We start from the raw sequence: 12,379 nt of genomic DNA, 5'->3' as shown, positions 1-12,379 counted from the left end.
TATTTGCAAGTCAAACAGAGATGTGTATCCTGGGTCGAGCTGGGCTGGGTCTTATCTTGACAGCCATGTGAGGTGTGGCTCATTGACAGGCCCAGCCAGCCCACTACAATACCTTACCTGTTTTGTTATGGGGTGTTACCTCAGAGCTATAAAAATCACAGGGATGGAACCTTTCTGTCAATCACAAAGAAAACATCCCGACAGTTTCTCAACCATCGACTTTACGCAAACCAGCTCTCTATACCTTGTTGTGATGACAACGGAACATCCAGAGGATCTACGATCACAACAGAACATCCAGAGAAGATCTACGATCACAACGGAACATCCAGAGAAGATCTACGATCACAACAGAACATCCAGAGAAGATCTACGATCACAACGGAACATCCAGAGAGGTTCTACGATCACAACGGAACATCCAGGGAGGATCTGCAATCACAACGGAACATCCAGAGAGGATCTACGATCACAACGGAACATCCAGAGAGGATCTACGATCACAACGGAACATCCAGAGAGGATCTACGATCACATCGGAACATCCAGAGATCATCTACGATCACAACGGAACATCCAGAGAGGATCTACGATCACAACGGAACATCCAGAGAGGATCTACGATCACAACGGAACATCCAGAGAAGACCTACGATCACAACGGAACATCCAAAGGATCTACGATCACAACGGAACATCCAAAGGATCTACGATCACAACGGAACATCCAGAGGATCTACGATCACAACGGAACATCCAGAGAGGATCTACGATCACAACGGAACATCCAGAGGATCTACGATCACAACGGAACATCCAGAGAGGATCTACGATCACAACGGAACATCCAGAGAGGATCTACGATCACAACGGAACATCCAGAGAGGATCTACGATCACAACGGAACATCCAGAGAGGATCTACGATCACAACGGAACATCCAGAGAGGATCTACGATCACAACGGAACATCCAGAGATCATCTACGATCACAACGGAACATCCAGGGAGGATCTACGATCACAACGGAACATCCAAAGGATCTACGATCACAACGGAACATCCAAAGGATCTACGATCACAACGGAACATCCAGAGGATCTACGATCACAACGGAACATCCAGAGGATCTACGATCACAACGGAACATCCAGAGAGGATCTACGATCAAAACGGAACATCCAGAGAGGATCTACGATCACAACGGAACATCCAGAGAGGATCTACGATCACAACGGAACATCCAGAGAGGATCTACGATCACAACGGAACATCCAGAGAGGACCTACGACCACGTGTCACCTACAACGTGTCACCAGGTCCATGTCAACTATGTTATAACATGTCACCTACAACAGGTCACCTAGTCCATGTCAACAATGTTATAACATGTCACCAGGTCCATGTCAACTATGTTATAACAGGTCAGCAGGTCCATGTCAACTATGTTATAACAGGTCAGCAGGTCCATGTCAACTATGTTATAACAGGTCAGCAGGTCCATGTCAACAATGTTATAACAGGTCAGCAGGTCCATGTCAACAATGTTATAACATGTCACCAGGTCCATGTCAACTATGTGATAACATGTCACCAGGTCCATGTCAACTATGTTATAACAGGTCAGCAGGTCCATGTCAACTATGTTATAACATGTCACCTACAACAGGTCACCTAGTCCATGTCAACTATGTTATAACATGTCACCAGGTCCATGTCAACTATGTTATAACAGGTCAGCAGGTCCATGTCAACTATGTTATAACAGGTCAGCAGGTCCATGTCAACTATGTTATAACAGGTCAGCAGGTCCATGTCAACTATGTTATAACAGGTCAGCAGGTCCATGTCAACTATGTTATAACAGGTCAGCAGGTCCATGTCAACTATGTTATAACAGGTCAGCAGGTCCATGTCAACTATGTTATAACAGGTCAGCAGGTCCATGTCAACTATGTTATAACAGGTCAGCAGGTCCATGTCAACTATGTTATAACAGGTCAGCAGGTCCATGTCAACTATGTTATAACAGGTCAGCAGGTCCATGTCAACTATGTTATAACAGGTCAGCAGGTCCATGTCAACTATGTTATAACAGGTCTGCAGGTCCATGTCAACTATGTTATAACAGGTCAGCAGGTCCATGTCAACTATGTTATAACAGGTCAGCTAGCTAACATTGGAATCCAGACTATAAACTTAGCAACAGAAACATGCATTGCCAAACAACGCTTCTGCCACCTTCTGGTTTGGAGTATTTTAACAAGGCTGGGTGACTGACGACTTCAAGGTCTTTGCTGTGTGAACACAAAAAAAGATAGGTTCCGGCCTTTCTAGGGAGTTTTTCCCAGCCACCGTGCTTCTACACCTTTCTAGGGAGTTTTTCCCAGCCACCGTGCTTCTACACCTTTCTAGGGAGTTTTTCCCAGCCACCGTGCTTCTACACCTTTCTAGGGAGTTTTTCCCAGCCATCGTGCTTCTATACCTTTCTAGGGAGTTTTTCCCAGCCATCGTGCTTCTATACCTTTCTAGGGAGTTTTTCCCAGCCATCGTGCTTCTACACCTTTCTAGGGAGTTTTTCCCAGCCACCGTGCTTCTACACCTTTCTAGGGAGTTTTTCCCAGCCACCGTGCTTCTATACCTTTCTAGGGAGTTTTTCCCAGCCACCGTGCTTCTACAACTTTCTAGGGAGTTTTTCCCAGCCACCGTGCTTCTACACCTTTCTAGGGAGTTTTTCCCAGCCATCGTGCTTCTACACCTTTCTAGGGAGTTTTTCCCAGCCATCGTGCTTCTACACCTGCATTGCTTGCTGTTTGGGGTTTTAGGCTGGGGTTCTGTACAGCACTTTGTGACAGCTGATGTAAGAAGGGCTTTATCAATACATTTGATTGATTGACTGCCGACAGGTGTTAAGTAATGTCGGCAAGAAAACATTTGACATTCCTACCGGTGTTTCTGAGCTACGAGGAATGTTTTGTCTTTGAGTCGCCGTTTGATCTCATCCTTTGTTTGGTGTCAAGGAGCTTCCGACATGTTGAGCCTGTGGTGACACCTCAGTGACAGAGAGGATGACGGACAGAGAGGAGGACTGAAACCCGTCGTCGACGACAACAACGTGTCCCTATCCTCTACATATTCAGGTCACTACTTGATTAGTTGTTCACAACATCCTGAGACCTCTGCATGGATGGGTTGGATGCTGGGACAGTGTTACCGTATAGGGCTCTTCTGTAATGGAGGCTGGGACAGTGTTACCGTACAGGGCTCTTCTGTAATGGAGGCTGGGACAGTGTTACCGTACAGGGCTCTTCTGTAATGGAGGCTGGGACAGTGTTACCGTACAGGGCTCTTCTGTAATGGATGCTGGGACAGTGTTACCGTACAGGGCTCTTCTGTAATGGAGGCTGGGACAGTGTTACCGTACAGGGCTCTTCTGTAATGGAGGCTGCTGTGTGTGTGTGTGAGACTGTGTGAGTGTGTGTGTGTGAGACTGTGTGAGAGACTGTGTGAGTGTGTGTGTGTGTGTGTGTGTGTGTGTGCGTGCGTGCGTGCGTGCGTGTGTGAGAGAGAGTGTGTGTGTGTGTGTGTGTGTGTGTGTGTGTGTGTGTGTGTGTGTGTGTGTGTGTGTGAGAGACTGTGTGTGTGTGTGTGTGTGTGTGTGTGTGTGACTGTGTGTGTGTGTGACTGTGTGAGAACGTACCTTAGTAAGTTCTCTGCTCCAGCTCTCATCCTCATCTGTCTAATGATCTGCTGGTTCAGACTGGCTCTCTCATTCTGCAGCTTGGAGCGGCCCGTCAGAGCTAGTGGGTCACGTCCCTACAGAACAGACAGGAGGAGAGGAGAGGACATTAGTATCTGTAGACTAGTGGGTTGTACCCTATAGAACAGACAGGAGGAGAGGAGAGGACATTAGTATCTGTAGACTAGTGGGTTGTACCCTACAGAACAGACAGGAGGAGAGGAGAGGACATTAGTATCTGTAGACTAGTGGGTTGTACCCTACAGAACAGACAGGAGGAGAGGAGAGGACATTAGTATCTGTAGACTAGTGGGTTGTACCCTACAGAACAGACAGGAGGAGAACAGAGGACATTAGTATCTGTAGACTAGTGGGTTGTACCCTACAGAACAGACAGGAGGAGAGGAGAGGACATTAGTATCTGAAGACTAGTGGGTTGTACCCTACAGAACAGACAGGAGGAGAGGAGAGGACATTAGTATCTGTAGACTAGTGGGTTGTACCCTACAGAACAGACAGGAGGAGAGGACATTAGTATCTGTAGACTAGTGGGTTGTACCCTACAGAACAGACAGGAGGAGAGGAGAGGACATTAGTATCTGTAGACTAGTGGGTTGTACCCTACAGAACAGACAGGAGGAGAGGAGAGGACATTAGTATCTGTAGACTAGTGGGTTGTACCCTACAGAACAGACAGGAGGAGAGGACATTAGTATCTGTAGACTAGTGGGTTGTACCCTACAGAACAGACAGGAGGAGAGGACATTAGTATCTGTAGACTAGTGGGTTGTACCCTACAGAACAGACAGGAGGAGAGGAGAGGGCATTAGTATCTGTAGACTAGTGGGTTGTACCCTACAGAACAGACAGGAGGAGAACAGAGGACATTAGTATCTGTAGACTAGTGGGTTGTACCCTACAGAACAGACAGGAAGAGAGGAGAGGACATTAGTATCTGTAGACTAGTGGGTTGTACCCTACAGAACAGACAGGAGGAGAGGACATTAGTATCTGTAGACTAGTGGGTTGTACCCTACAGAACAGACAGGAGGAGAGGAGAGGACATTAGTATCTGTAGACTAGTGGGTTGTACCCTACAGAACAGACAGGAGGAGAACAGAGGACATTAGTATCTGTAGACTAGTGGGTTGTACCCTACAGAACAGACAGGAGGAGAGGAGAGGACATTAGTATCTGTAGACTAGTGGGTTGTACCCTACAGAACAGACAGGAGGAGAACAGAGGACATTAGTATCTGTAGACTAGTGGGTTGTACCCTACAGAACAGACAGGAGGAGAGGAGAGGACATTAGTATCTGTAGACTAGTGGGTTGTACCCTACAGAACAGACAGGAGGAGAGGAGAGGACATTAGTATCTGAAGACTAGTGGGTTGTACCCTACAGAACAGACAGGAGGAGAGGAGAGGACATTAGTATCTGTAGACTAGTGGGTTGTACCCTACAGAACAGACAGGAGGAGAGGAGAGGACATTAGTATCTGAAGACTAGTGGGTTGTACCCTACAGAACAGACAGGAGGAGAGGAGAGGACATTAGTATCTGTAGACTAGTGGGTTGTACCCTACAGAACAGACAGGAGGAGAACAGAGGACATTAGTATCTGTAGACTAGTGGGTTGTACCCTACAGAACAGACAGGAGGAGAGGACATTAGTATCTGTAGACTAGTGGGTTGTACCCTACAGAACAGACAGGAGGAGAGGAGAGGACATTAGTATCTGTAGACTAGTGGGTTGTACCCTACAGAACAGACAGGAGGAGAGGACATTAGTATCTGTAGACTAGTGGGTTGTACCCTACAGAACAGACAGGAGGAGAGGACATTAGTATCTGTAGACTAGTGGGTTGTACCCTATAGAACAGACAGGAGGAGAGGAGAGGGCATTAGTATCTGTAGACTAGTGGGTTGTACCCTACAGAACAGACAGGAGGAGAGGAGAGGGCATTAGTATCTGTAGACTAGTGGGTTGTACCCTACAGAACAGACAGGAGGAGAGGAGAGGGCATTAGTATCTGTAGACTAGTGGGTTGTACCCTACAGAACAGACAGGAGGAGAGGAGAGGACATTAGTATCTGTAGACTAGTGGGTTGTACCCTACAGAACAGACAGGAGGAGAGGAGAGGACATTAGTATCTGTAGACTAGTGGGTTGTACCCTACAGAACAGACAGGAGGAGAGGAGAGGACATTAGTATCTGTAGACTAGTGGGTTGTACCCTACAGAACAGACAGGAGGAGAGGAGAGGACATTAGTATCTGAAGACTAGTGGGTTGTACCCTACAGAACAGACAGGAGGAGAGGAGAGGACATTAGTATCTGTAGACTAGTGGGTTGTACCCTACAGAACAGACAGGAGGAGAGGAGAGGACATTAGTATCTGTAGACTAGTGGGTTGTACCCTACAGAACAGACAGGAGGAGAACAGAGGACATTAGTATCTGTAGACTAGTGGGTTGTACCCTACAGAACAGACAGGAGGAGAGGAGAGGACATTAGTATCTGTAGACTAGTGGGTTGTACCCTACAGAACAGACAGGAGGAGAGGAGAGGACATTAGTATCTGTAGACTAGTGGGTTGTACCCTATAGAACAGACAGGAGGAGAGGACATTAGTATCTGTAGACTAGTGGGTTGTACCCTACAGAACAGACAGGAGGAGAGGAGAGGACATTAGTATCTGTAGACTAGTGGGTTGTACCCTATAGAACAGACAGGAGGAGAGGACATTAGTATCTGTAGACTAGTGGGTTGTACCCTACAGAACAGACAGGAGGAGAACAGAGGACATTAGTATCTGTAGACTAGTGGGTTGTACCCTACAGAACAGACAGGAGGAGAGGAGAGGACATTAGTATCTGTAGACTAGTGGGTTGTACCCTACAGAACAGACAGGAGGAGAGGAGAGGACATTAGTATCTGTAGACTAGTGGGTTGTACCCTACAGAACAGACAGGAGGAGAGGAGAGGACATTAGTATCTGTAGACTAGTGGGTTGTACCCTACAGAACAGACAGGAGGAGAGGAGAGGACATTAGTATCTGTAGACTAGTGGGTTGTACCCTACAGAACAGACAGGAGGAGAGGAGAGGACATTAGTATCTGTAGACTAGTGGGTTGTACCCTACAGAACAGACAGGAGGAGAACAGAGGACATTAGTATCTGTAGACTAGTGGGTTGTACCCTACAGAACAGACAGGAGGAGAGGAGAGGACATTAGTATCTGTAGACTAGTGGGTTGTACCCTACAGAACAGACAGGAGGAGAGGAGAGGACATTAGTATCTGTAGACTAGTGGGTTGTACCCTATAGAACAGACAGGAGGAGAGGACATTAGTATCTGTAGACTAGTGGGTTGTACCCTACAGAACAGACAGGAGGAGAGGAGAGGACATTAGTATCTGTAGACTAGTGGGTTGTACCCTACAGAACAGACAGGAGGAGAGGAGAGGACATTAGTATCTGTAGACTAGTGGGTTGTACCCTACAGAACAGACAGGAGGAGAACAGAGGACATTAGTATCTGTAGACTAGTGGGTTGTACCCTACAGAACAGACAGGAGGAGAGGAGAGGACATTAGTATCTGTAGACTAGTGGGTTGTACCCTACAGAACAGACAGGAGGAGAACAGAGGACATTAGTATCTGTAGACTAGTGGGTTGTACCCTACAGAACAGACAGGAGGAGAACAGAGGACATTAGTATCTGTAGACTAGTGGGTTGTACCCTACAGAACAGACAGGAGGAGAGGAGAGGACATTAGTATCTGTAGACTAGTGGGTTGTACCCTACAGAACAGACAGGAGGAGAACAGAGGACATTAGTATCTGTAGACTAGTGGGTTGTACCCTATAGAACAGACAGGAGGAGAGGAGAGGACATTAGTATCTGTAGACTAGTGGGTTGTACCCTACAGAACAGACAGGAGGAGAGGAGAGGACATTAGTATCTGTAGACTAGTGGGTTGTACCCTACAGAACAGACAGGAGGAGAGGAGAGGACATTAGTATCTGTAGACTAGTGGGTTGTACCCTACAGAACAGACAGGAGGAGAACAGAGGACATTAGTATCTGTAGACTAGTGGGTTGTACCCTACAGAACAGACAGGAGGAGAACAGAGGACATTAGTATCTGTAGACTAGTGGGTTGTACCCTACAGAACAGACAGGAGGAGAGGAGAGGACATTAGTATCTGTAGACTAGTGGGTTGTACCCTACAGAACAGACAGGAGGAGAACAGAGGACATTAGTATCTGTAGACTAGTGGGTTGTACCCTACAGAACAGACAGGAGGAGAGGAGAGGACATTAGTATCTGTAGACTAGTGGGTTGTACCCTACAGAACAGACAGGAGGAGAGGACATTAGTATCTGTAGACTAGTGGGTTGTACCCTACAGAACAGACAGGAGGAGAGGACATTAGTATCTGTAGACTAGTGGGTTGTACCCTACAGAACAGACAGGAGGAGAACAGAGGACATTAGTATCTGTAGACTAGTGGGTTGTACCCTACAGAACAGACAGGAGGAGAGGAGAGGACATTAGTATCTGTAGACTAGTGGGTTGTACCCTACAGAACAGACAGGAGGAGAGGAGAGGACATTAGTATCTGTAGACTAGTGGGTTGTACCCTACAGAACAGACAGGAGGAGAGGAGAGGACATTAGTATCTGTAGACTAGTGGGTTGTACCCTACAGAACAGACAGGAGGAGAACAGAGGACATTAGTATCTGTAGACTAGTGGGTTGTACCCTACAGAACAGACAGGAGGAGAACAGAGGACATTAGTATCTGTAGACTAGTGGGTTGTACCCTACAGAACAGACAGGAGGAGAGGAGAGGACATTAGTATCTGTAGACTAGTGGGTTGTACCCTACAGAACAGACAGGAGGAGAACAGAGGACATTAGTATCTGTAGACTAGTGGGTTGTACCCTACAGAACAGACAGGAGGAGAGGAGAGGACATTAGTATCTGTAGACTAGTGGGTTGTACCCTACAGAACAGACAGGAGGAGAGGACATTAGTATCTGTAGACTAGTGGGTTGTACCCTACAGAACAGACAGGAGGAGAACAGAGGACATTAGTATCTGTAGACTAGTGGGTTGTACCCTACAGAACAGACAGGAGGAGAGGAGAGGACATTAGTATCTGTAGACTAGTGGGTTGTACCCTACAGAACAGACAGGAGGAGAGGACATTAGTATCTGTAGACTAGTGGGTTGTACCCTACAGAACAGACAGGAGGAGAGGACATTAGTATCTGTAGACTAGTGGGTTGTACCCTACAGAACAGACAGGAGGAGAACAGAGGACATTAGTATCTGTAGACTAGTGGGTTGTACCCTACAGAACAGACAGGAGGAGAGGAGAGGACATTAGTATCTGTAGACTAGTGGGTTGTACCCTACAGAACAGACAGGAGGAGAGGACATTAGTATCTGTAGACTAGTGGGTTGTACCCTACAGAACAGACAGGAGGAGAGGACATTAGTATCTGTAGACTAGTGGGTTGTACCCTACAGAACAGACAGGAGGAGAACAGAGGACATTAGTATCTGTAGACTAGTGGGTTGTACCCTACAGAACAGACAGGAGGAGAGGAGAGGACATTAGTATCTGTAGACTAGTGGGTTGTACCCTACAGAACAGACAGGAGGAGAGGCTGTTAGCGTCTGTACTCAGAGACTGGACCTAGTGTCATGAGAGGCAGGGTTAGTCAGGGTGAGAGAACCTTGTTGACTATACTGTTCATGGGATGCAATAGAAACACCTAGAAAATACATGTGTTGAGTGAGCCGTGCTGGATAGACGACCAGGTCAAGCTGACGTCGATGATGTTGGATGTCTTGGTGACAAACTCAGAACCTCACAACAAGCTGCAATTAAGGACAAGGCAGACGGTTCCATGTGGTTCTGGCCCCTCTGTCCTGAAACCCCACGGACTTCAGAACTCACTGCCTGTTCTTCTGGTGTCAGAGAAAACAGGCTGCCAGACCTAACCTGCCTGTTCTTCTGGTGTCAGAGAAAACAGGCTGCCAGACCTAACCTGCCTGTTCTTCTGGTGTCAGAGAAAACAGGCTGCCAGACCTAACCTACCTGTTCTTCTGGTGTCAGATTAACAGGCTGCCAGACCTAACCTACCTGTTCTTCTGGTGTCAGATTAACAGGCTGTCAGACCTAACTACCTGGTCTTCTGGTATCAGGCCTAACTACCTGGTCTTCTGGTGTCAGGCCTAACTACCTGGTCTTCTGGTGTCAGACCTAACTACCTGTTCTTCTGGTGTCAGGCCTAACTACCTGGTCTTCTGGTGTCAGACCTAACCTACCTGGTCTTCTGGTGTCAGACCTAACCTACCTGGTCTTCTGGTGTCAGAGAAACAGGCTGCCAGGCCTAACTACCTGGTCTTCTGGTGCCAGAGAAACAGGCTGCCAGACCTAACTACCTGTTCTTCTGGTGTCAGGCCTAACTACCTGGTCTTCTGGTATCAGAGAAACAGGCTGCCAGACCTAACCTACCTGTTCTTCTGGTGTCAGATTAACAGGCTGCCAGACCTAACTACCTGGTCTTCTGGTATCAGAGAAACAGGCTGCCAGACCTAACTATGTCAACACACACAGATCGACAAGGACACAGTAACAGTACATATATGTCTGAGTCAGAGGTCAATTGAATAGGAGTCCGTCTCCAAGGTTAGACAGAAATGTCCCTGTGTTCCTAGCCAGTAGTGGAGCTGTGTTCCTAGCCAGTAGTGGAGCTGTGTTCCTAGCCAGTAGTGGAGCTGTGTTCCTAGCCAGTAGTGTCCCTGTGTTCCTAGCCAGTAGTGTCCCTGTGTTCCTAGCCAGTAGTGTCCCTGTGTTCCTAGCCAGTAGTGTCCCTGTGTTCCTAGCCAGTAGTGGAGCTGTGTTCCTAGCCAGTAGTGGAGCTGTGTTCCTAGCCAGTAGTGGAGCTGTGTTCCTAGTCAGTAATGCCCCTGTGTTCCTAGCCAGTAGTGGAGCTGTGTTCCTAGCCAGTAGTGGAGCTGTGTTCCTAGCCAGTAGTGGAGCTGTGTTCCTAGCCAGTAGTGGAGCTGTGTTCCTAGCCAGTAGTGGAGCTGTGTTCCTAGCCAGTAGTGGAGCTGTGTTCCTAGCCAGTAGCGGAGCTGTGTTCCTAGCCAGTAGCGGAGCTGTGTTCCTAGCGAGTAGTGGAGCTGTGTTCCTAGACAGTAATGTCCCTGTGTTCCTAGCCAGTAATGTCCCTGTGTTCCTAGCCAGTAGTGGAGCTGTGTTCCTAGCCAGTAGTGGAGCTGTGTTCCTAGCCAGTAGTGGAGCTGTGTTCCTAGCCAGTAGTGGAGCTGTGTTCCTAGCCAGTAATGTCCCTGTGTTCCTAGCCAGTAGTGTCCCTGTGTTCCTAGCCAGTAGTGGAGCTGTGTTCCTAGACAGTAGTGGAGCTGTGTTCCTAGCCAGTAGTGTCCCTGTGTTCCTAGCCAGTAGTGGAGCTGTGTTCCTAGCCAGTAGTGGAGCTGTGTTCCTAGCCAGTAGTGGAGCTGTGTTCCTAGCCAGTAGTGGAGCTGTGTTCCTAGCCAGTAGTGGAGCTGTGTTCCTAGCCAGTAGTGGAGCTGTGTTCCTAGCCAGTAGTGGAGCTGTGTTCCTAGCCAGTAGTGGAGCTGTGTTCCTAGCCAGTAATGTCCCTGTGTTCCTAGCCAGTAATGTCCCTGTCTTCCTAGCCAGTAATGTCCCTGTCTTCCTAGCCAGTAATGTCCCTGTGTTCCTAGCCAGTAGTGGAGCTGTGTTCCTAGCCAGTAGTGGAGCTGTGTTCCTAGCCAGTAGTGGAGCTGTGTTCCTAGCCAGTAGTGGAGCTGTGTTCCTAGCCAGTAGTGGAGCTGTGTTCCTAGCCAGTAGTGGAGCTGTGTCCCTAGCCAGTAGTGGAGCTGTGTTCCTAGCCAGTAATGTCCCTGTGTTCCTAGCCAGTAGTGGAGCTGTGTCCCTAGCCAGTAGTGGAGCTGTGTTCCTAGCCAGTAATGTCCCTGTCTTCCTAGCCAGTAATGTCCCTGTGTTCCTAGCCAGTAGTGGAGCTGTGTCCCTAGCCAGTAGTGGAGCTGTGTTCCTAGCCAGTAGTGGAGCTGTGTCCCTAGCCAGTAGTGGAGCTGTGTTCCTAGCCAGTAGTGGAGCTGTGTTCCTAGCCAGTAGTGGAGCTGTGTTCCTAGCCAGTAGTGGAGCTGTGTTCCTAGCCAGTAGTGGAGCTGTGTCCCTAGCCAGTAGTGGAGCTGTGTTCCTAGCCAGTAGTGGAGCTGTGTTCCTAGCCAGTAGCGGAGCTGTGTTCCTAGCCAGTAGCGGAGCTGTGTTCCTAGCCAGTAGCGGAGCTGTGTTCCTAGCCAGTAGTGGAGCTGTGTTCCTAGCGAGTAGTGGAGCTGTGTTCCTAGACAGTAATGTCCCTGTGTTCCTAGCCAGTAATGTCCCTGTGTTCCTAGCCAGTAGTGGAGCTGTGTTCCTAGCCAGTAGTGGAGCTGTGTTCCTAGCCAGTAGTGGAGCTGTGTTCCTAGCCAGTAGTGGAGCTGTGTTCCTAGCCAGTAGTGGAGCTGTGTTCCTAGCCAGTAATGTCCCTGTGTTCCTAGCCAGTAGTGTCCCTGTGTTCCTA

General features: G+C 48.2%; 1 protein-coding gene across 2 annotated transcripts in view; it reads right to left on the bottom strand.

Annotated features, from left to right (window-relative positions):
• The window catches only part of rhpn2 (rhophilin, Rho GTPase binding protein 2), a 136,059-nt gene that overhangs the window by 86,678 nt on the left and 37,002 nt on the right, over positions 1 to 12,379 (bottom strand). For both annotated transcript variants that reach the window (XM_055907435.1, XM_055907436.1), the window contains exon 2: positions 3,700 to 3,815. In XM_055907435.1, the coding sequence (XP_055763410.1) occupies positions 3,700 to 3,815 (116 nt within the window). The remainder of the gene's footprint in view (positions 1 to 3,699; positions 3,816 to 12,379) is intronic.

This window comes from Salvelinus fontinalis, chromosome 40, assembly GCF_029448725.1.
Source record: "Salvelinus fontinalis isolate EN_2023a chromosome 40, ASM2944872v1, whole genome shotgun sequence".
Classification (NCBI taxonomy): Eukaryota; Metazoa; Chordata; class Actinopteri; order Salmoniformes; family Salmonidae; genus Salvelinus; species Salvelinus fontinalis.
The sequence above is the reverse complement of the archived record's forward strand: the minus strand, read 5'-3'. Positions and strand labels throughout refer to the sequence as shown.